Source organism: Salvelinus namaycush, chromosome 5 (assembly GCF_016432855.1).
Source record: "Salvelinus namaycush isolate Seneca chromosome 5, SaNama_1.0, whole genome shotgun sequence".
NCBI classification, from domain to species: domain Eukaryota; kingdom Metazoa; phylum Chordata; class Actinopteri; order Salmoniformes; family Salmonidae; genus Salvelinus; species Salvelinus namaycush.
The window spans coordinates 48,895,000-48,919,357 of NC_052311.1; the positions used below are offsets into that span (position 1 = coordinate 48,895,000).

Genomic DNA, 24,358 nt, shown 5'->3' on the forward strand with positions numbered 1-24,358 from the left:
TTTTTCTGCGACAAGGAATGGCAGACTAGTCAGGATTGAGGCAAAGACAAACAGATCAAAGTACAGAGTTCCTTGATGAAAACCTGCTCCAGAGCTCTCAGGACCTCAGACAGGGGTCGAAGGTTCACCTTCCAACAGGACAACGACCCTAAGCACACAGCCAAGACAACGCAGGAGTAGCTTCGGGACAAGTCTCTGAATGTCCCTGAGTGGCCCAGCCATAGTCTGGACTTGAACCCGATCAAACATCTCTGGAGACCTGAAAATAGCTGTGCAGCGATGTTCCCCATCTAACCTGACAGAGCTTGAGAGGATCTGCGGAGAAGAATTGTAGCGTCATACCCAATAAGACTCGAGGCTGGAGTCGCTGCCAAAGGTGCTTCAACAAAGCACTGAATAAAGGATCTGAACATTTATGTAAATGTGATTTTTTTAAATTATTATAAATTGGCAAACATTTCTAAAAACCGCTTTGTCATTATTGGTTTTTGTGTGTAGATTGATTAAATTGTTTGTTTTCCTCATCAATTTTAGAATAAGGCTGTAATGTAAGAAAATGTGTTAAAGGTCAAGGGGTCAGAATACTTTCCATAGGCACTGTATAAATAATAGGGGTGTACTGCATATACATTATCACAAACAAATATAAAAGAGGTCTCATTTTAATATATACAGTTTTCAAATGAGTGGCATGCTCCTGAGGCAGCAATCCAGTCAACCGGGAGGCAAAACAATGTTCAGGACATGTTCTGGACTAATAAAGCATGACTAAGAGGAGGATAAATATAGAGTATAAAAGAAAAGACTGGGGAAAAAAGACTCTCTGGTGGAAAGAAACATGATCATTTGACCACTGAAATACAGTACTATATATATATATATATATATATATGTGTATATATATATGTGTACTATATATATATATATATATATACACACACAATTTCCTTAGATATCTAACAGCCTAGCTTCTGTACATCTCATCTGGTGTATCTCTTGGTCCAAACTTCAACTTAGGATGTCTGCTCCTGTATACATGATGATGTTGAAATGTTGATGGCTGACATACAAAACATTGTGGAACTGCATCAACAGTGGACTAATGAAACAAATACCAAATGATTGATTGGAATTTTCCTTTAAGCACAGAGTTAACGGAATTGCTTAGAACTGAAGACCAATCAGCTTCTATGACTGCTGTGATTGTAAGACTGCAGTGTCACCATACAGAAACCTACTCCTTTCCTGAGAAATGACACATGGACTGTTTCTTAAATGGTAAGGTGTCATACATGTAGGACACATCTCACTGTCAAGGAAAACAGTTTCAGTAGTTAGATCTCTTAAGAGTAACATATGGAATGGAAATAAAACTCTCCTTTTGCCTCTGAACTTTATGTCCAGCTGAATGTAGGTCTGTTAGCAGTAAGAACAGATGTAAAATGAAACACAGACAGCAACAACAAAAATGTACTGACTCGTGACTGCAGCTATAAGACTTGACAGAAAATACATACGTCTGAAAATCTGATCTGAAAATCAACCACTAGACAGCGACGGCCTCGTAGTGAAAGAACAGATAAGTGTAAGCATTACAATACTCACTCCACATAGCTTCTGGGAGGGCAAGTGGGGTTTCTGCCATACTGCTTATACCCATTCAGTTCTTATCAATCTATGAGTGCACATCAAGAAGTGTCCAACATGGGGCTGGGCACATCTCACATCCTTTCACTACTCCGCAGTCTCCCTCTTTGGGGGATCGCCATAAAATTCTTCTTTATAAAAGAAACGTAGATAAATTGTACAAGTATTTACACAGGGAGGAGAGGGATAACAATGCATTTGTGTTGGGGGGTCTTGAGCAGAATCAAAGAGTTGGGCCAATGCGGTTTCTGTCTGAACGTTCTGAGAGCCACTTCCTCCTCCATAGCTGTTGCTAAGTGATAGACGCCACTTCCTCCTCCATAGCTGTTGCTAAGTGATAGACGCTTCTCCGCTGTGCTGTTTATTTCTGATAGTTTCAAAACCTATGAAGATGTCCAGCGAAAGCAGATATGCAATTTGTTGACACCACAACACAGTAAAGACTTGGATATACATTATCCTGAATGGTCATTTCATTGAGAACGGTCAGAGGGGCTCTCGTATTGTTACATTACCAACATTGAGAATAAAGGCGCTAACATGGCAGCTGTTCTTAAACCTGACTGAACTCTATGTTTCTGGTCTTGAGTATCCTTAGTGACCTTCACGTGTCCTCCACCCTGCATACAAATCCCACCATCATTCATCTTGGAGTGTTCGTGCTGGGGTGCCTTTCGAGGGAGGGGCACACTTCTCCCTCCCTTGACCGTCCCAGGAGACCTCGTCCTGGGGCTGCTGCATGTCCCTGAGCTCTACGGGGGGGTTCCCTCCCTCTCCCACTGTCTCATCAACCCGAGTCTGATTCACTGGTGTCAGAGGAGGAGGATGACGAGGAGGAGGAAGAGTCTGAGCTGGAGCTGCTGCCACTGAGGCGGGAGGGCTGGGCATGGGGCTCCACGCCGCTGAGCTTCTCCGCTGCGAGAGAGATACAAAGTGGGAATAGGATTAGCATTTATCTCAATGCTAAATGCTACATGTGCAAAAGCAGCTCCGTGTGTCTGTGGTTCTCACCCTTTGGTTTCTGGGGTTTCTTGCCAGAGTTGAGCTGTCCGCTGACATCCTGCAGCCTCCTCTCCAGCTCCCTCTTCTTCTCCAGGGTCAGTTCTTCTCTGGACTTGCCGGGGCCCCCTTTCTTCACTGTTAGACACAGACAGGAGGACAGGTTACATACTCAGCCCACACATACATATAAAAACATTCCATAGTGAAAGACTGGTTCCTTTTGTATGGTATTAGTCAACCAGAGCGCTAGCATGTAGCATTTTTTCACCACAGCACCAGTTCGTAGCATCAGTTCTTTGTAGCATAACATGGCATTAGCAAGTGTCTGCAGTGACAACATGATGCATTCCCTTTCACACCATACTAGCTAACCACAGCTAGCATTAGCTATCGCTATCTGTTCCCGCTCACCATAGGGCTTACGGGGCTTCTTCCTCAGGCACATCATGACGTAGCGCTCCAGCTCCCGCAGCGTTGACGGCTTGAGCGTCTCAAAGTCGATTTCGATCTCCTCGGGGTTGGTGTCGCGCAGCGAGGGCTCGCGGGACTGGATGATGTGGACGACGCGGCCCAGCTTTTCGCCGGGCAGCTTGTTGATGTCCAGGCTCAGCTGGCGCTTCTCGTCGTACGACATGGGAGACGTCGTCTCCTCCTCCTCCTCGGAGTCGTAGTGGGGTAGCATGGAGAAGGTAGGCGAGGCGTAGTAGGGCATGGTAGCAGCCTGGGACTTCTTGGTGTTTCTAAGAGGGGGGGGGGGGGCGGTTAGAGACCGTGGAGTAGTACTAGAGAAGTTGTATGCAAACTTTTCAAGCAGGGAGACCATTTTTTCATGCCTGAACTTGTGGGGACCCAATTATCATTTTTGTCACAATTTCTCGTGACCCCACCCAAAATATAATAACCTACATTTCGGTACATTTACATTTTTACATCAACAAATCACCTTCAATTAATTACATTTTCATCTCTTATCAAAATGAACTTGATATATGGTCCCATACAATAATCTGTACTCTGCGACCCCACTGCAGTTTCTAGAGAGACAAACAGGTCAAGTTGGAAATTGGAATGTGATGAAAGAGTGGAAGTATAAAATGGTGTAAGAAACTTTAAAAAAGCAAAGCGAGGAAACAGAAAAGGTGGAAAGAGGAAGCAATGTGAAAGTCTACAAAATGAGAGACGGAAACAAGCAAGGTAGGATAAATAGAGGACATGGATCACAGATGGAAAAGTTGAGTAAAAGCAAAGAGAAAGGTCGTGTTTGAGGTCAGTGTGTGCTTACTTGTTGCCCTTCTTGCCGGGGCCTCTCTTGCCCTGTGAGGAGGCGGGAGCTGAGCTCCTGCTACTGGATTTACTCTTCGGCGTCCTCATCGGCATCTCCCAGTCCTCACCCCCTACCTCCGCGCTGGGCCGTCCTCGGCTTCGCTTCTCCGGCTTCTTCTTCTTCTTTTTCTCCTTCTTGTCTTTCTTCTCTCTCTTCTTCTTGTTCTTGACAATTGGGCCCTGGGAGAGGGCTGCCAGCTGCTCGTGTACGGCTCGGAGCTGTGACCGGGGGGCAGACCAGAGGTGGAGTGTTCAACTGCACAAACACACTTCACTTATATGGCTAGGTCATGAAGGAATACTGTGATATTTTTTTATTTAACTAGGCAAGTCAGTTGGTAACAAATCCTTATTTACAATGACGGCCTACCTTAGTGTAATAGTGAGAAAATACAGCAAATGGCAGGCTTATGTACATGCATGTTTGAACACAGACAGAGTACTTGTATAAACATGTACACCAAATGAGTGAAAGTATGTATACAAGCATGGATTTGTCAGAATATTAGAAAAAAATGTGTTGGACAGAAGTCTAAACTCTTGATGCAGTCTATGCTTGTGATGTGTAGATGAAAGCAGGCCTGTTAGGTGTGTGGTGCAGTGTGTTAGGTGAACGGGGGGGTTGAGTCTACCTGTGTACACACCTGGTCCTGTAACTCGGCCAGGCGGTGTGCTCGCTCCTCCTCGCTGTCCGAGCTGGGGCTGCTCTCGCTGCTGGGTTCGCTCTCCGACGAGGAGGAGGAGGACGACGAAGACGAGGAATCACCGCCGCCGTGAGCGTGAGTGCCCATGCCGCCCCCCATGCCACGGGACTTGGGAGGAGCCTGCTGGAGGGGCTCGTCGGGCATCTTGGCAAAGCGAAACTCAAACACGTCCTGGATGGACAGACGGACAAAACGGAGTGAGTGAGAGCTTGTTTTTAACTCCATTGTGGATCATGTCCCTTTTTGTTTTGTTACACAATAATAACAGTTATCACGAGAGACAAAGTTGTAGGGACAGAACAGAGAAATGGAGACCAAAACGATTGACATATTAGTCATTAAGTAGACTTATCCAGAGTGCCTTGCAGTCACAGTGCGTTCAGCCACGGTAGGTAAGACGACCACATACCGCAGTCATTGCAAGTAAAACCCACAGCATGCAGTGGACATAGAGGTCTGGCAACAAAGGTGAACTAAGGGTTCCAGGGTGAGTTGTGGTGACGGAACCGAGCTCACCTGCAGCTTGCGGGCCATGCCCACTACATCATGGTCGGGGGGGTTGTATTTGTAGCAGTTGGAGAACATGAGTCGGACGTCAGCGGAAAACTGCTGCGAATCCCAGTACTCCCGACTGTCCATCCTCCTCTGAGAGAAAGATAGGAGAGAAAAGAGACCGTTTTAAACTCCAACTGATAAAGGAGAGGACTCCAGACAGGGATAAGCCTCCTTCGTTTCATACTGTGACAGATATCCACGCAAAACAAATCTGAGAAGATATGAGGTAATAATCTATGAACTGTGTATTCCAGCCACATTGAGTCACGGCAGTGCGACATCTCTATCTTGCAAGCTGACCTTGATGTTGCTGAGGTCCATGGGGCACTTGATGATGTCGTGATAGTCGTGCAGGCCCAGGGCCGAGGCGTCCACGGGCTTGTAGAAGGGCCAGGCGTAGGCCGCGTGTTTCTTGGACAGCAGATCCTTCAGTACACTGTTACAGTAACGCAGCTGTTGGCTCAACTTGGCCCGCCGCGGCGCCTTGGGCTGCACAGAGTCCGGCAGATCCTTTTTGGGGGGCTTGATGGGGCGTCCACTGCCCCCGCGCCGAGCCAAGGTCTTCCCGCCTCCGGCCATCATGGGCTGGATCAGAACGGGGCCTCCTGGGCCCATGGGTCCTCTAACCAGGTTGGGAGGGGGGTCCATGTCCCCCAGGGAGGTGAGGGAGAGGGTGGAGGGGTCGTGGCTCAGGCCTTGCCCGTGGCCTCCTTTCCCCAGGCCCACAATCCGACCCCCTCCTACGGCCAGGGGCATGGTCATCATAGTGGAGGGAGTGGTGGTGTCCGCCTTCCGCTTCACTCCCTTCTTCTGCACAGAGAGAGAGAGAAGTTACAGTATGGTATTCTGTTTGTCAATGGAGGTTCTGTAGCCTATATACAGTGTGAAGGCAGCAACAAGTGTGTAGCATCAATACAATGTACAGTACTATAGCAAGTTCCTATTCAGGTCTTAGTGAAGTGAGGTGTGGTACCTTGGCGGTGGGCAGTGTGGGGGGAAGGCTCAACAGCTGTGTGGGGGGCAGACTCTTGGGCAGCATGGTCTGGGGGGGGGTGTCGGAGTCACCCGTGTCAGAGGAGGAGGGGGAGTATGCTGACTGGGATACCGCAGGGACCTGGTGAGCTTTCGACGCTGAAAGATGGACAGAGAAAAATCAGACAAGAACACACACATACTGGTAATACTACCAAGAATATTATGGCCAAAAATGTACAGTGCACTACACGTTAAACAGGTTGTTCCAACTCATATTTAACCAAACATACACAGTACATTCACCAACTCTTCGTTGAACATTGCCCTTGCGTTCTTTTCCCCACCACATTCTCCAGAGTGACTCACCATTGGACTTGCGGCCTCCTTTGCCAGGCTTGCCCAATTTGCCCCTGGGGGCAGGAGGGGGCAGCTCAATCTCCTCCTGGGGAATCTGGGCCACCTTCTGCAGGAACACCTTCTCCAGGGACTGGGCCATCAGCACTATGTCATCTGTGGGCTGGGAGAGGAGAAGAGGCCACAGGCACTTTATAATCAACATCCAGTTAACACCGGTACATCTACAGTTGCTGTGAATATGGTAAGACCTTGTGATAAACATATTCGGTCCGTTGTCATTGATGCATTAGCCTGACCTACACATGTAAATATTATGGCCATACCTTGTTGTAGATGTAGCAGTTGGTGAACATGGTGTTGAAGTCCTGCATGCACTCACTGGCACTGCGGTAGTAGTTGTTCTCCAACCGCTTCTTGATGGTGCCCATGTCCATGGGCTGCTTGATGATCTTGTGATAATCCTAGTAGAGCAAGAAAGAACAGAATAAAGAAAAAGAGAGTAATGACTGTTGAATGGTGGTGTGACAAGGATGTCAACTATGGACAAACACTCATAGGTGTAGGCCTACATGGTGGTGGGTTGTAACAAAAGCTTGCAACCCCTATGGCTTTCTAGGACCAGTGTTGGTGACCACTAATCTCTACACTTGTTTATAGACAAACAGTGTAACTCACTGGGAGGTTGAGTCTGAAGGCATCCACTGGCTCATGGAAGGGCCAGGCAAAATGGTGCCTCCACAGAGTCTTGATCATAGCCTTCTGGAGGAACTGCAGCTGGTTGGTCATGCAGCCCTGCCGGCCGGGGTCCCTGACGGGGGGCTGGACCGGGGGAGGGGGCGGCGCGTACGGCAACTGGGGGCTCTCAAAGCCTTCATACAGCAGCGAGGGCTTCCGCATGCGCTTGCCTGGGCCCGAGGCATGGTGCTCCATCCCGCCGCCAGACAGCCCCACCACTCCCAGAGAGCTGCTGACCAGGAGAGAGGAACAGAGGGTGGGAAAGGTTGAAGTAGTGGGAAAGACAGGACAGGCCGTGGGAAGACAGAAAGGGATAAATTAGGGGAGATACATTTGGGCAGAAAACTTATTCATATGCTACAATTATCCCTCAGCCCTGGCATTTCAAAAGTAGTAAGCTACAATGTGCTTGATATTTGCGATATTTCATCATTGCCCTACAGTCAGTGTCAACTTATTGTGCATTGAAAGCACAGGAAGCCAAACTTCATGACAACAAACGTTAATGTGCAGGCTATACAATTCAAGCAGGAAAGCATTAGGAAGGAACCCTTCGCCAACACAGTCCCTTCGCCATCTGCTCCCTCACCAATGCAATGAGGATTCTATCAATAGGCTGCCACTTTTGGCACAGCCCCGGCAACCCAGATCACTGGATGGGAAAATCCCTGGGGCAGCATTGAAGCACTACTGTACTAAACATCAATACTGTACAACACTTAGGGCAGTTAAACTTCCATTCAGTGATAGAATAGTGAAAACATGCAGGTTCTCCCTCTATTCGCTTCCATCTTATGCACTGTGTGGTACAGATTTTGATGATTTTTATCCCAGTCACCCCAGGGCTCACAGCACGCACATGCCATCCCACTGACACAAAAGTAGGCAATGCTCATGAACTGATTTTTCATCTCAGGACTTACACACCAACACGGCTTTGTTAAGTGAACCCCTTTGAAGAAAAGGGATAGAGCTGCAGAGTGTCTGTCAACACATTAGTCATATTATTCCTTGATAACCCGGAAAAAGACGGATAGATAGTATGTTGACCAGTTTACTGCCCTCTCTATGCGTGTCTGTTATACTTAGCCTAACCTCCCAAGTATTTTCGTTGAATTAACTTTGATTTGTGGGTGTTGACCAGTAATAGGCAATAATCAAAGGCATTAGCTAGTTAGATTGTGATATGCTTTCATTCTTAACTGTGGCAATCATTTCAGCCGGCAGAGAGGCGAGGCTTCTGCGCTTATAGTCATTGCGTGGGGTCAGTGTCGTCGCCCCGCCTTTTATGAGTGTTTGTAAACACACCGACGCCAAAACAGACCCTCAGGATCGTCAGTCAAAATCTTCAAACTCCTGTGACTTAAACCCTTGTACAACTATCCAATCAGCTCCTCTTGTTACTAGCTTATTTATGTGGCAAGCGCTAACTTGGCTGGCTAGCTTGGAACCATCGCATCGTTTGTAAACAACTGAATCCAGCTAGCTACCAAGCTATTTAGCCAGGAAACTACAAATAAATTGCACATCTGCGGCCCTAGCTCTGTTTATTTCTCTGTCATAAGATTTATAGCAGGAAAATGGCGGTGGCGCAGTGCCGCTCAATGAAGCGTTTCATCACCACAGCCAATTTTAAAACAATCCCCCAGCACTAAGTTATTGAGTAGGCTGACCCACAGTATGTCAATATCCACCCTCACTGCATAACTAACTAAGGGGGTGTTCGGAACAAAACAAAAACATCTCTATATTTACATCTTACTAGCCAAATGAATATTTTAATTGTTTGGTGTCCAAGTTGAGTAGACTAGTTAGCTAGCTGATGCACCGACAGTGAATACTAGCTAACTAGGTTTAGCCATTCAGTCCCGATTCGTGTTAATTGTCACGCCTGCAAAATCAGTTCCGACCCGAGCCTGAAGGTACAATGTTCCTAAAGGTACCTGTCAAGGGGCGGGTTAACGGCCGATTCCATCAGGATGGATCCGGATTCTTTTTATGTTCCAAATTTGTCCACTGTTATGTTTCCACTAAATAAAAGCCGAACAGTTCTACAATGAAATGGCGCCGAAAAGCTTCCGCCTGCGCTTTATAAACATATCACGTGGCGTTTCCGTGCAATTCCTGTCGGGTTTCTCCCGATTGGCTACTCCGCATAGGTGCTAGATTATGTTTGGCTATCCACGCTGTCTGTAATTTAACATGCCACAACCTGCAAGAAAAACATCCTGTTCCTTTAGTTTGGCGGCTAATCTAGCTAGTTAGATAAAAACAACACAGATGATTTGTTTATATAACCGTTACCATCTTTACGTTTACGAAACCGAATGCTTATTACGAGCTACTCCGAATTCTAAATACAAAAAATTATTACCGGTGGTAGGTCTTCCTCATGTCATGTCTGCGTACTATTTCCCAATGTTTAGCCCCAAGTATCTAACGGTAGCTAGCTAAAATAGCCAGAAAATCACCAGCCTTTTAGGCACCTACTTTTTATTGTGGGGTATATCAGCTGTATCCAATGGTTTATATATACACACATCATTGGCTGTATCAGCCTCAGTTGTAGGTTTTATTCAGTCACTAGGTTGGAGCATAACTCAGGTTTTTTATTTGAAGTGGAAATTATGCAATCTGTCACATCAGTGGGAGTGTGGAGCAGTTCAGCCATAACATGATGATCCTGAAATTTAAAGAAGTTGTCAACATCTTGTCATGTTGCATGGCTAATTTTTTAGACAGCTTGATTTTTTTCAATTTGTTTCACATCATTCAAAGGGGATAGGATAAGTAGCCTAACTTTTTATTATAGAGCTGCTGCTTCTTGCCTCCAATTCCTTGCAAACGAGTCTTGCAGTTAGCTTTGCTTCAGTGGGATTTATTTCAGATTTTCTGTTTTCAGATGGAGTGGGGACTGAGGCTGCTAGACTTTTAAGATGCACCCAGGGGAGGTTGCGCACCCCAAAATCAGCCACATGACAAATATTACTGTGGACATCCCTCCCAACATAATTTCAACGGTCTATGGGGCACCCAATACATTGCAACTCTAAAGTTTGGCAGGGGCCCTGGCCCAATGCATCTCTGTGCAAGAGGAGTCACTGCAGTACCTGGTTTGAATCCAGGCTGCATTCAATCACCGGCTGTGATTGGGAGTCCAATAGGGTGGTGCACAATTGGCAGTCTTGTAAATAAGAATTTGTTCTTAACTGACTTGCCTGGTTAAATAAAAAATCAAGGCATTTTAGCAGTTGACTGCAGCAAGATGATGATAAACTAAGTCCACGTGAGATGATGACAGCACTGTATGGGAATCATTATTACAGATGACTATCTAGAGGGACAATCCCTCAGAGTCTCCACATGAGACCTTGATGGAGAAAGTGAGAAAAATCACCAAAAAGTTGCAGATGGACCATAAGAAGATTGCAAGTTCATCTGCCTCGTCTAAATATGTGTGCAATGCTTGATAGTGTGTACGATGTTAACAGATAGGTATTTTTTTCTGGGTGCTCTGAACGGGAAGCTGTCCTCAAGGGGAAGCTTCTAACTGCGGCTAATGCCTGTAATATGACTCAGGGTTATTACTCAACCAACTAGAGTGCATACCAATAGTGTTGGATCTGTGACATCCACTTGTATTGATCATATCTTCAATAATGCTGCATGGCTATGCTCCAAAACAATATCAGTTCCCATTGGCTGTAGTGACCATAACATTGTGGCAATAACAAGGAAAGCCAAAGGTTGGGCCTAAAGTAATTTATAAGATATCACACAAAGTGTTTTCTCAGGACTATTTTGTTGAATATGTAAAAAAATGTATGTTGGTCTGATGTGTATGAAGAAGTGAATCCAGATGCAGCACTGGAAGTTATTCATGCCAATTGTTGACAAGCATGCACCTGTTAAGGAATTAACTGTGAGAACTGTTGGAGCCCTCTGGATGGATGATGAATTGAAAATGTGTATAGTTCAAAGAAATGGTGTAAAAGAGGGGGCAAACAAGTCAGGCTGGTCAGCTGATTCGTTGACATACTGTAAATTGGGAAATGTACAAAAAGAAGAAACTACCAAACCAAGATAAATTACATAAAACACAGTGGAAAAAGACTTTGGAGTACCTTAAATTACATGGGCAGAATACCCAATTAATCTTCCTCATTCATTGAAGTTGATGGGTAATTTATAACAAAACCTTTTGATATTGGCAATCATTTCAATGACTGTTTCACTAGTAAAGTGGAAAAACTCAGAAGTGAAATTAAAACATTGGTCAGTGAACCATCATATTTTTGTATAAAATGTATAATAATGAAAGAGATGAATGGCTGTTTTGAATTTGGTCAAATTAGTGTGGGAGAGTTGGAAAAACTATTGTTGTCATCAATAATGATAAGCCAACAGGTATAGAAAACCTTGATGAGAAAATATTGAGAATGGTAGCAGACTGTATTGCCACCCCTATTTGCTATATCTTTAACCAAAGCCTAAAATAGGGTGTCCACAGGCGTAGAAGGAAGCTAAAGTAATTCCACAACCTAAAAATAGTAAAACAGCCTTTTTTGACTCTAATAACTGCCCAATCAGTTTCGCTGCCTGCTCTTAGTAAACTGATGGAGCGAATTGTGTTTGACCAAATACAATGCTATTTTTCAGAGAACAAGTTAACTACTGACATTCAGCATGCATAGAGAAGGGCACTCAACTTGTACTGCACTGACAGATGAATGCTTAAAATAAATGGATAATATGATAGTTGGAGCTGTATTATTTTCAGTGCAGCCTTTGAGTTTCTTCAATAACTATTTATGATCAATAACATCACTTGCATTGGCTTTACATCACCTGAAATCACATGGTTGGAGAGTTATTTATCCAATAGAACCCAGAGAGTGTTCTTCAATGGAAGCTTCTCTAGCATCACAGTACAGTGTCCCTTAGGGCAGTTGCATTGAGCCATTACTCTTCCCTATTTTAAAAAGTATTTGCAACTGGTCTTACACATGTATGTCTGTTATGAAAAGATGTTAGATGTTCTGCGTTTTTTCCTCAAAAATCAACTGTACTAGTTGTTCAGACTCTGGTCTTGTCCCATCTTGATTAGTGTCTGGTAATATGGTCAAGTGCAGCAAAGAAAGACCTATTAAAGGCACAGCTGGCTCAAAACAGAGCAATACGCCAAATCCAGATTGTCTGCATAATCAAATAACATTCAGCTCAGACACCCATACATATCCACAACACATGCCACCAGGGGTCTCTTCACAGTCCCCAAATCCAAAACGAATTCACGACTATATTCACAGTATTGCACAGAGCCAGGACTGCATGGAACTCCCTTCCATTCTCCAATTACTCAAGCTAACAGCAAAATTACCTTTTAAAAAAAGAATAAACAACATGTCGTGGATCGGCGTTGACAAACACATGCACACACAAATTATTTGTTTTACTTGTATTGTTTGAATTATTATAATTGTCTTGTTTATGTATCGTTGTGTTTAAAATGTGTGCGACTGTCTATCAGTGTACCAGTGTTTCGTTACTTCTCATGTTTTGTGTTTTTTTGGACCCCATGGAATAGTTTCTACCTCAGCAAAAGCTAATGGGGAAACAAATACTGTTGCTATGGTGTTACGACAGTTTAGCTGTGATGGACCCGCTACCAAAGACATTTATAACTAACCCAAGACAGTTAGTCGTTTACAGCGTGAGCAAATTAAATAGTGCACAGAACAAGGTGGGCAAAGCCAAGCACGAGCTAGCGAGATCCTATTGGCACGTTGTATCATGTATTTGCATATTTTCGTTAGGGTACGCCTCTGTGAAGTGTGCATGTGCCGAGACAGACTCAATTCGACCGTGCACTCCTAAACAATGCAGTTTCTTTTATTACTTTCGCTAAGCGTCAAGTCTATAACACGTAGTGCACTGTGTTCGTAACATTCCAGTATTGGGAACAGCTAAAAGGGTTAAGATCAGATGTTTCATCAATGAGAACATTTGCAGAATGTCAGCCCATTTTCACCTAGTTCCATCCTCTCCCACTACCCGCGACTGGATTTATTTGGTGGTGACATACGTTTTAAACGGATGCTTCAGATTTTCAGCCCCTGTGACATGTCTGGGTTACCCCTCGTCTGTGCTGCTACTGTTGCAGGATCTGGCTGCTCCAGCAGTGTACGTTTGTGGACCTAAAACTATGCTATTGCAACTGTTATGAAACTGCCTCTGTGTTAAGCATCATATAGCCTTCATTGGAAATACCCTCTAAACAGTAACAGTATTGCTGTTACTACAATCGGTCATTGTATGCGATTCGACTTTGGCATCATTATCTAGGCCTGTAGCAAAGAAAAGTAAAAGTGAAAGCATGAGATGTGGGGTTTCCCACAGTAATACAGATCAACTGCAAAACTTGCAGCTATTATGTAACCATTCCCCCACATTCAGATACTAAATGAAGAAATTATTTCAGAGAGCAGTATGTTTATTGTCATTAACACGACAGAAAACGGCTAATGTATTGTACTGCCTTGAAGACAATGTACACAGAAAACAAAACATTATTTGGGATCCCTATTTACATAGTTATAACACAAATGTGGGAGAACAATTCAACAAAATAAATGTAGAAATAAATACAAAAGGCATTTGGGGCATTAAGAATACTTAAGTTGCAGTATAGTGCAAATAGAAAGTTGAACATACAAATGTGCTCTTTGCATGAAACCTTTAATATTATAGGACTGTTCTTGTAATTCGTTTTTTCTTTGAGTACCTCAAAATCACTTAGGGGAGATAATTTAACTAAAGTTTGATGCTATGATCTCAGAGTAATTGCAAAGCATATGTGATGCAGTAGAACTAGTAAGTAATAATGTTGAAAATGTGAGATGGGATTGGCAGAAGATGGCAGAAGTGGGATTTCAGTGTAAATTGAGGAGTGTCATGGGATTGGAGCCTCTGTTTTAGTTTTTCAGCTCCTCCCCTTCTTTGCGCTGGAAGCCAGTGTTCTGCTTGTTCACCAGATCAGCATAGGTTCCACCTTTCTCCAGCAGCTCAACATGGCTCCCCTCCTCTAGCACCTTTCCCTCCTCAAGAACGACAATGTGATTGGCCTTCTCCACAGTGCTCAGCTTATGAGCAATCAGCAGCACTGAGCAGGGGTTTGAGTCCTTGAGCAGAGCTTGGTGGACCTAAGGACATGGAGAGAAACATGATGAGTATGTTTGAATTAAAGCCACTGAACTGTCAGAGATTAGCTGAGATTACAATACATTGTAAATCAATTATTCATGTTAGGGAAGGAAACAGCCTCCATTGGGTTATATTATGAGTAAATGATCAACAGAAACTGGTTAACCCCCCCAAAAATAGCCCTGTCAGTGAAAGATAACAAGATTCAGAGTTATTTTACCAAATACTCGCTCTCTGTGTCCAAGTTACTGGTGGCATCGTCCAGCACTAGAATCCGAGGCTTTCTGATCAGAGCTCTGGCGATGGCTATGCGTTGCTTCTGCCCTCCTGAAACCTGGCCTCCCTTCTCCCCGGCATCTGTGGAATAAAGAACAACAATTAAATATGAACAGTAGAGCTGGATAACACACATACACTACAATCGTGCCATCAGTAGTTGAAGGAAGGAAAAGCACTAACCGTTCAAAGTCAAAGCTATGCAGAGAAAAGTGTAACTTTCTATCAGTAAGGACTAAACAAAGCCCCAAAGAAACAATATTACCAATCCTATCAGGATGAAGTCAATATGAATTCATCTTTTGGGACATACCTGTATCATAGCCATTGGGCAGGTCAGAGATGAACTTGTGGGCATTGGCCAGCTCAGCAGCCCGGTACATCTCCTCATCAGTGGCATCATCTCTGCCATATTTGATGTTCTCCTTGACAGAACGAGCAAACAACACCGGCTCCTGACTCACCACACTGATCTGAGAGAAATTATTCATTTAGATAATGCATTTAGTTGGTTAATAACTTCTTGGCAAACATTGTGATCATGTACTTTTCTTTAAAGGCTGGTAGCTAATTATGTTATGCACTAATATAGCTTAGGAGAAGAGTAACATTGCTGCCATTGCTGTTCATAATGACCTTGTCGTGTAGGTACTGGTTCTTGTAGCTGTGCAGTGGCTGTCCATCCAATAGGATCTCTCCTTCCTGGGGCAGGTAGAACCTCTCCAGCAGGCTCACACAGGTGCTTTTCCCTGCTCCAGAAGCCCCCACCAAGGCAGTGATCTTCCCAGGCCTCAGCTCCAGAGACAGGCCCTGAGAGATAAAGAGAAATTGTAATTTAATGTATATGTAATTTTAATTCATATCCAGTATATGTGTATACAGTATACTGTAAATATACTGTAGATACCTTGAGCACCGGTGTATCTTCCCTGGTAGGGTAGGTAAATGTGACATTCTTGAACTGAACATGTCCCTCAAGATTCTGTGGGGCAAGGGTGCCTTCTGGAGGAACCTGGGGCTGTCGGTCCACATACTCGAATATCTTCTCAGAGCCACCGATTGCCCTCATCACACTTGGGTAATACGACATCACGGCCTGTCAGACAGGACGTGTAAAAGCGACACCAGTAAGTGACTGTCAAAATGTTGCTACTCAAAACTCTAGATATGATTAAAATATTGTGATACCAATAAATCATTTTGACCCCTATTTTACTGTAGAACAACTTGGCAGTGCCTTGTTAGGGTGTGTACATTTAGGTCTGTTTGGATTTGGCAGTAGGCATTAAACATAAAATGGCTGCGGGTAGATTGGATGGAGATTGTTAATCTATGGCCTTACCTCCACAGCAGAGGAGAATTGGAGCTCGTAGAGCACAAAGGCCACCAGGTCCCCACTGCTGACGGTCCCCCCTGTCACCAGACTACCGCCATAGTACAGGATACTGACCTTCAGGAACAGGCTTGACATCTGAGAGGGAGACAGATGGGGTTACTATTGATTATGACTAGGGCCCAGTGTTTTCCAGATCATGTAACCAGGAAAAACTCTGGGACCTGCAGTAGTTATAGTCTATAACAATTGCCCAGAGCTTTCCCTTGTCAGTTCACATGGCCAGGAAAAACTCAGGGCCCATATTACAGACAAATTCATGTACCCTCATGAGTCAATGTGCAATCCTAGCTCTTTGGAACTGAATTTGGATAAATTGCTGTCACCCTGTGACTGTTTACTATTGAAGCTGAAACTCACACTATTGGTCCAGGTTGAGGCTGCGTAGGCTGCTGCTTCCTCTTTATTCAGAGAGTAGGTCTTCTCCAGCCTCTTCCTGTAGCGCTCCGTCTCGCCCTCCTCGTTGGCAAAGCTGCGTACTGTCTTCATAGAGGAGAAGGTCTCCGTGGCAACGTCATTGGCCTGGGCTAGTGACTTTTGAACCTTCGCACCGAGCTCCTGGGACAAAAACAATATTCACAGTTACCTTCTGAATGGTCAGGTAACGTTCTGTCTGCTCTGTAGTGCTATTTTTGGTGACTGTAACTTGTAGAATCAAGATGTATGCAAACATGAAACTGCAACTGTCAGACAAGGTTACTCATCATGGGAGTGTTCAGTAGTTCACAAAACTACCCCCACTATAGCCTTGTCCCAGATCTGTTTATGCTGTCTAGCCAACTCTTATTGTCATTGTCACCCCATACATTTTGCCAAGAAGACGCAAACAGATCTGGGACCAGGCTACTTCCACTACAATACGTTAGAAAAGGTCTGATTTCCTGTACCTGGTACCACTTGCCGGATATCTTTGGTATGACCCAGATGATAGGAAGCCCCATAGCGGTGAAGAGTGACAGCTTCCAGGAGAGATTGAGCATGAAGATGAAGAGGAAAGTGACCCGCATGAAGTACCACATCAGCAGACTCAACTTCTCACTCAGAGACTCACTCATGTCGTTGGTGTCTGTGGTGATGCGTGACACAAGGTCACCTGGAACAAAGGTCATAGGTTAAGTTAGCCCCTTGGAGGGGACGGTGTGCAAATATATATATCATATATATAGCGTAAAGCATAAATATATAGCATAAAGGTATCCTCTTCACTTTGAAGAAAAGACAGATCCGCACAATACTCTTGACCTGATCACTCATGTTTATTAAGATACTCTCCTTTACACCTGGGGTATATCCTTTGGACATACAGTATGTGTTTATCAGTTAACTTAATCAATTAGTAACCCAACAACTGTATAAAAAATATATTTAAGAAAGGTGAAGTACAGGTAACTGCCAAAATTGTCACACCCTGATCTGTTTCACCTGTCTTTGTGATTGTCTCCACCCCCCTCCAGGTGTCGCCCATCTTCCACATTATCCCCTGTGTATTTATACCTGTTCTCTGTTTGTCTGTTGCCAGTGCGTCTTGTTTGTCAAGTCAACCAGCGTTTTTTTTGTCTCAGCTCCTGCTTTTCCCCAGTCTCTCTTTTTCGCGCCCTCCTGGTTTTGACCCCTGCCTGTCCGGCCTCTGCCTGCCTGACCACTCTGCCTGTCCCTGACCCTGCCTACCGTCCTGTACCTTTGCCCCACCTCTGGATTACCAACATCTGCGTGAGCCTGCCTGCCGTCCTGTACCTTTCTCCCACTACTCTGGTTATCGACCCATGCCTGCCTTGACCTGTCGTTTGCCTGCCCTGTTGCTGTAATAAACATTGTTTCTCCGACACAGTCTGCATCTGGGTCTTACCTTCAAACCTGATAAAAAAAAAAAGAAATCACTTGAGTAATTGAGGGATACGTAGTATATTGAAAGCAGGTGCTTCCACACAGGTGTGGTTCCTGAGTTAATTAAGCAATGAACATCCCATCATGCTTAGGGTCATGTATAAATATGTCCAGCTGCCCATTATTTTGGCTACCATGTGTTAGAATAATTTGTATGGTTTGAGATAATGGCTAAAGAGTTCCACTCTGATCTTGTTTAATGGTGTGAAATGTTTGAGAATCATAAGAAGATAATATGAAGATGTGTGTAGCTATGTTAGAATTATAATACTAGGGTATTATAGTCTTTAGTAAGGGTGTAAGCAGGGAGAAGTTGTAAAACAGATAATAAAAAACCCTTAGAGGTTTTCTAACCAAGAGGGCCCCAACGGGGGAGGGGAATTGAAAGCCTTGAAGAATGAGACAAGATTGATGGTTCTTTGTCTACAATGTGGTTAGTGGGACAGTACTGGTCATTGGAGAAGGGAGTGACCTAAAGATAGGAATGTGTGTGTAGTATGAAAAGACTGAGTCTTCATTTTTGTCTTGAGAATTCTCATGAATAAACTATACTTTCCTTTTGCATTAAGCTGAGTATTTGTCTAATTATTATCAACCCTAGCATTACAACCTAGGTGGAATGGGTCAAAGCTATAGTCATCATTGGGATTGAAAATTCTCTTGACACCATGACTAGAAGAAGAGATCTCAGTGACTTTGAAAGAGGGGTCTCAAAGAGCATAGGAGGTTTAAAGGGTATGTGTGTGTCTCAGTCACCAGATCTCAACCCAATTGGACACGCATAAGACAGCGTTTTCCACCACCATCAACAAAACAAGAAATTAGGGATGCACGATATATCGGTGAGAATATCGGAATTGGCCGATTTTAGCCAAAAATGCCAACATCAACATCGGCCCGATGTCTAGTTTAACGCCGATGTCAAAGCTGAAGTGCATACCTACATAACGTAGGTAGGTGACGTAATGATGCCACGAAAAATACAGAGCTATATGTTCAACACAGCATTCCTAACCTAGGCCACAATGTCTACGGTGTGAACCTATTTTGAAGTTTCAAAGGAAGATAACAAAAAGGCCATATGCAACGTTTGTGCTGCTATTATTTCCAAAGGAGGGGAGAAAGTGAAATCTTTTAATACCACAAACCTAATTACTCATTTGAAAGTGCATCACCCCCAGACGTTCAGCGACTACTTGGAACAAAAGCAGAAAAAAAAGATCAAGTCAAGCAGTCATTTGAAAGAGTAAGAAGATTTCAGCGAGATTACTCAAAGGCGAAATCCACTAATGCCAAGATAATGGAATTCATTGCCCTTGATAATCAACCGTTCTCTGTTGTGGATGATGTTGGCTTTCAACAACTGGTCGAGCACCTCGAGCCCCGGTACACACTACCAAGTAGATGCTATTTTTCAGATGTTTCCCTACCAGAATTACACAGTATTGTTGAATCGCACATCCACGGGCAACTTGCTATGGGCGTCGCTGCTATTAGCTTCATGACTGGCATTTGAACCAGCGACGTCAGCCCCATGAGCATGCTGAGTCTGACAGCACAGTGGGTCGACGAGGATTTTGTATTGAGGAAAGCCATATTGCATGGTCAAGAATGTGCTGGTTCTCGTCCCGCTGCTGCCATTTCAATGCATGGCACACACGCTGCAACTGGCTGTGAACGAAGGTGTTTTGGCCCAACGCAGCATTTCTGACACAGTGGCAACAGGTAGGAAGATAGTGGGTCATTTTAAACACTCACAGCTAGCATACAGCGACCTGCAAGTAATTCAGGAGCAGCTTGGAGTGAAAACGAAAAAGCTTAAGCAAGACGTTTCCACCAGATGGAACAGTACTTTTTACATGATGGAGAGCCTGCTGGAACAAAAACGAGTGCTTGGCGTGTACGCAGCTGTCTATGAGTTACCTGCAACAATCAGTACGAACCAGTGGACTCTCATTGAAAACATGAACCCACTCTTAGCTCCATTCGAACAACTGACTCGAGAAATAAGCTCTTCAACTGCATCTGCAGCAGACGTAATACCCTCTATCATGGCATTGAAACACCTGCTCAACAAAACTTCCGACACAGACAGTGGGGTTAAAACTTTCAAAAATAATCTACTAGACGCTGTGAACAAGCGATTTGGTGGCATTCTCTCTGAGCCTCTTTACTGTGTCGCCAACATGCCAGATGCTAGGTACAAGGACCACCACTTCGATGCAGACAAGAAAAAGGGTTTACATGAAATGTTACCGACAAAGCTGGACAAGATGGAAAAGGACACAGTGACAGTGCGCTCCGAAGAAGAGGACCCACGACAGAAGAGGCCACGGACAGACAGGGCTGAAACTTCACTGCTTGACATGTATGATGAAATCCTGGTTGAGAATGAAACGACTGAACAAATGAACAACGAAACAGCACAGCAAGTAAGTGAAAAAAATAGGTTTTGATATGTTTTACTGGTAATGAGGACATACGTAAATGCCAACAAAATAACTTTTTGGTGTGTGTGTGTGCGTCTGTGTGTGTGTGAGAGAGAGAGAGACACATTGTATTTTCATTTTCTGTTACTACATTGGCCAACATTTGCCTGACAGAACCTACTTTTCCCAGGAATGAAGATGCACTTGGATACTGGAGAAGTAACAAGCACCGTTTCCCCATCCTAGCTAAAGCTGCGCGCAAGTATCTTGGTGCTCCCTGTACTAGTGTGGACAGTAAGCACCTTTTCAGTGCAGCTTCACACATTGTAGACGAAAAAATAAATGACTCTCTTGTGACAAAGCCGAGCAGGTCCTCTTTGTGAAGAAAAACCTCCCCCAAATGTTAAAATTGTAAATGGGCAGTCATATTGTAACCCAGCCATCTAGAGTCACTGGAAAAATGTTTACTAAGCCCAATGGCTTTCTGTTGTTCTATCATGGCTGGTATAGGTCAAGATTTTAATTGAATTTAAAACAAAGCAGTTGTGTGTTTTTGTTTTTATTTCCTAAATGAAAGATGAGATGTGTTGTATATTTGTTCTCATTTTACTAGTCAAGTCAGTTGAGCACATTTGAAGTTTAAGTTGTGCCATTTATGGCAGTTTATGACAGCCTAGAGACAGCCATTTTTTCAAGCAGTTAAATCAAAAATTATTAACTGCATTTTAGTTGAAACCAATATTTCTTTCAAAGCATTTAAGTTTCTCCATACAGTCAAGATTGGATAGTAAGAAGAGCCACCAGCAACTTAACCATCTTTGTAATGCGGGGCAGCTAAAATATTTGTGTCATGAGTATCTGTTGTGCGATAAAATACATTCATGGATGTTTAATTTTTCTAATTTACAAGTTATTAAACAATCTGTTCCTAACTGAACAAATGAACATATGACACTTGGTTTCAACTATTTAACTGTACTAGAATGCTTAAAAGGCTGCTAAAATGTTAAATATAGGTTATTGGTATCGGGGGGTTTTTTGGCAAGGAAAATATCAGATATCGGTATAGGCCAAAAATGTAATATCGGTGCATCCCTACAAGAAATTATGGAATTTCTCATGGAAGAATGGTGCCAATCCCTCCAATAAAGTTCCAGACACTTGCAGAATCTATGCCAGGGCGCACTGAAGCTATTCTGGCGGCTAGTTGTGCCCCAACGCCCTATTAAGACACTTTATGTTGGTGTTTAATTTATTTAGGCAGTTACCTGTAGATTGCAATGAGATGTGACTCACCTGTCTGTGCCCTGTCAAAGAAAGCAATCTCCTGCTTCAGCACCGACTGGAAGACTAGGCCCTGGATGGAGGTGTGTATGCGACTCATGGTGATGTTGTAGATGAGGTCACACACAAACTCACACACAGCACTGAATGATAGAGATGGGAGAAGGAGGGCAAATAAACATGTTACTACAGTATCAGTACAATAAATGCCCTGTGGAAGTGATTAGGACCCTTGAAACCTCAAAATTAACAGTAGTATCAAACACTGAGCATCAATTGGAAGGACTCAAGAGTATCGTATCACCAATTATTGATATATGCTGTACTATACCTCATGACTGTAATCAGAGACATGACTGTGATGGCGTGAGTAAAGGCTTCAGGCTCGTCTTCATTCATAATCCAGTCTGTCATTCGGCCGGTGTAGTGGGGAATAGCCATCTCACCAAGGGAAGAGATGACGACAAGACTCAGCACGCCTCCAAAGCGTATGAAATAAGGCTTCATGTATCCCATCAGTTTCTCTAGAGAGGCCCCAGTCTTCTTCTGTGGTTCCTTGGTGGGCTTGGTAAGAAGAGAAGGGACGTAGCGTGTCCAGTACAAACATGCTACGACTGTTACGCAGTAGCCCTGAAGTAGCTGAAAAACAAGTGATTTTAGTCTGTTTGGTTTGTCAATTTTTAAAACAAAAAGGGTATATATATTAACATAATTATAGCAATATAGACTTGTCACCCACCCCCTGCCAGGAGTGCCATCCCCATAGTTGCCCCAGGATGGACTGGCCACATGCCCAGAGAAGGCTGATGTAGAGTGGGCAATGGAAGCAGAGGACCCCTATGCTCTGGAGCCCCTCGAAGCTGCTCATCCATGGGGGACTTCCAGGGAATGTGAAGGTGAGAAAGAGGTGGAGGCCGGCACGGAGCAGGCTTCCACCCCACAAGGTGATGAGGGGATGGTGGAGGAGAAGAGGGGAGAGTTGGGCCAAGCGGACTGTCTGCACCACACACACATCCATGCACAGGAAGAGCAGCGGAGAGAAGTTCATTTTTGGCATTCCGAACAGGCTCTAGAACAGGAGGATGGGAGAGACAGATAATGAGGTTGAGGAACATCATATCCAGGGGTTAAATTGAGGAGGACTAAGTGGGATAGCATATGGAACATAAAATGTGCACATAGATCTGTTATAGCATATTATGGAAAAAGTGGCAATTTGGGAATTAGTTCGCACAAAATCCCAATTAAACCCCTGGGACATAGATTATCTGAAAATATTGGAGGGAGTGTGACCATTTAATGACAAACAGCTGACCGACTAATAAGGGACAACATTGGTGGCTAGAGTGTGTAATCAACTGTTATCTTATGCTTCAATTTTTACTTTCACTTTCAATTAGGTGAATTTCAAAGTTCGGCTTCATGATGGATATGACGAATTGTAACAACACATTACAATACATGCTGTAATAATAAACAATATAACACGTTTAAAAAGCTTTTTAAAAATATAGACTACTCACGTTTGCATGCGGGCTCTTACGAATGAGGTTGCAATTTTTTCTGAATGTCAAGGAAACGATAGCCTATATCTATTAAGAATAGATCTAGCCTATGTTCTATGTTACACACTCATATCATATAAAGGGCAATCTTCGTATTAATTTAGTTATGCAGCAGCAGCGTGCGAATAGACTTGAGGACCCCACGTTCGAGTTGATGATTGTGCTTCATAATAAAACCGAAAGTACATAACTTGGAAAGTCCCTTTTGAACGACCCGCCCCCTCTTGACATTGGCAAATGCCGATTTTATATTAATTATACTATGCTACACTTTATGTGAAACGAGTAGGTGATTACTGTGTAAGGGCTTGATATATATGAAAATGTTGTAAAGTAAATTACTTACGTGCTGATTCACCTTTGAACTTGAAAGGAATCTAATGTAGAATAGCGACATCGTGTGGAAAGCTTGATGACCTACACGATGATAATCATAATCATCATCACTACCATCATTGAAACATTATTTCCATGATCATCTATTGCATATTCTCCTTGACAATGCACAACAGCCTAATGTTTCTATATATAAACTCATCATATAAATAAAAAACTATTTTAGGTTTTTGCCCAGATAATGAGTAAGTAGTATGCCTTAGCCTGAAGTAGACCCCCCCCCCCCCCCCCCCCACCAAAACTTGAAAAGGCACACAATCTTTGTTGTACCACCTGCTGTGAGGTTGTTTCTTGGCATAATTGATGAGTCCTGAGGTTAAGGATGAAAGTAGAACCCCCTAGTTTCCTGTTCCTGTATCCATCCTTGCATTTGAGACAAGTGTCATATGGGCCTGCAGCTACATCTGTCTTATTATCTCTTCTTTGAGATTTTGAAATCGTTTTATTTGTCGTTTGCAGTAGATAAGATGATATGTATTTTTTTAATGCAGAGAGCATGCTCCTGCATGGGAAGTTAAAAAAGTGATATATGCAGACCTACTCCAGGGCCTGTATTCATAATGTGTTTCAGAGAAGGAGCACTGATTTAGGATCAGTTTAGCCTTTTTTAACGTAATTAATATGATTCCA

The 24,358-nt window shown here is 43.7% G+C and overlaps 2 protein-coding genes across 6 annotated transcripts; both read right to left on the reverse strand.

Annotated features, from left to right (window-relative positions):
• Nucleotides 1–834: 834 nt before the first annotated feature.
• Nucleotides 835–9,354, reverse strand: LOC120048381 (bromodomain-containing protein 3-like). Of its 4 annotated transcripts, none has more exons than XM_038994308.1 (12): nucleotides 9,242–9,354; nucleotides 7,239–7,527; nucleotides 6,887–7,024; nucleotides 6,573–6,723; nucleotides 6,205–6,362; nucleotides 5,532–6,041; nucleotides 5,193–5,321; nucleotides 4,617–4,847; nucleotides 3,932–4,191; nucleotides 3,061–3,389; nucleotides 2,659–2,784; nucleotides 835–2,562 (listed from the first exon to the last, which is right to left on the reverse strand). In XM_038994308.1, the coding sequence occupies exons 1-12, from the start codon at nucleotides 9,271–9,273 to the stop codon at nucleotides 2,435–2,437; spliced, it is 2,481 nt and encodes an 826-aa protein (XP_038850236.1). In that variant the 5' UTR covers nucleotides 9,274–9,354; the 3' UTR covers nucleotides 835–2,434. The 4 variants fall into 4 exon arrangements, with proteins under 4 accessions (XP_038850236.1, XP_038850234.1, XP_038850235.1 ...); XM_038994306.1 differs by having other exon boundaries at nucleotides 4,605–4,847; XM_038994307.1 differs by having other exon boundaries at nucleotides 7,239–7,530.
• Nucleotides 9,355–13,967: 4,613 nt separating this feature from the next.
• On the reverse strand, nucleotides 13,968–23,692 carry LOC120048383 (antigen peptide transporter 1-like). 2 transcript variants are annotated; one of them, XM_038994311.1, is made up of 12 exons: nucleotides 23,679–23,692; nucleotides 22,507–22,836; nucleotides 22,099–22,406; nucleotides 21,780–21,910; nucleotides 17,058–17,263; nucleotides 16,531–16,728; nucleotides 16,120–16,248; nucleotides 15,685–15,873; nucleotides 15,414–15,587; nucleotides 15,091–15,250; nucleotides 14,722–14,858; nucleotides 13,968–14,500 (listed from the first exon to the last, which is right to left on the reverse strand). In XM_038994311.1, the coding sequence occupies exons 2-12, from the start codon at nucleotides 22,822–22,824 to the stop codon at nucleotides 14,273–14,275; spliced, it is 2,178 nt and encodes a 725-aa protein (XP_038850239.1). In that variant the 5' UTR covers nucleotides 22,825–22,836; nucleotides 23,679–23,692; the 3' UTR covers nucleotides 13,968–14,272. The 2 variants fall into 2 exon arrangements, with proteins under 2 accessions (XP_038850239.1, XP_038850237.1); XM_038994309.1 differs by lacking the exon at nucleotides 23,679–23,692 and adding an exon at nucleotides 23,291–23,517.
• Nucleotides 23,693–24,358: the final 666 nt, after the last annotated feature.

What these genes read in the sequence shown, in the direction of transcription:
- LOC120048381 (XM_038994305.1), bottom strand. Translation starts at nt 9,273, where the DNA reads ATGGAATCGGCCGTTAACCCGCCCCTTGACAG. An exon ending in GCATGGCCCGCAAGCTGCAG is followed by an intron (nt 4,848 to 5,192) that starts GTGAGCTCGGTT and finishes CTGTCCATCCAG; the next exon opens with GACGTGTTTGAGTTTCGCTT. An exon ending in GAAACCCCAGAAACCAAAGG is followed by an intron (nt 2,563 to 2,658) that starts GTGAGAACCACA and finishes TCTCTCTCGCAG; the next exon opens with CGGAGAAGCTCAGCGGCGTG.
- LOC120048383 (XM_038994311.1), bottom strand. Translation starts at nt 22,824, where the DNA reads ATGCCAAAAATGAACTTCTCTCCGCTGCTCTTCCTGTGCATGGATGTG. An exon ending in TCTCTGATTACAGTCATGAG is followed by an intron (nt 21,911 to 22,098) that starts GTATAGTACAGC and finishes TCTATCATTCAG; the next exon opens with TGCTGTGTGTGAGTTTGTGT. An exon ending in AAGATACACCGGTGCTCAAG is followed by an intron (nt 15,588 to 15,684) that starts GTATCTACAGTA and finishes TTTATCTCTCAG; the next exon opens with GGCCTGTCTCTGGAGCTGAG.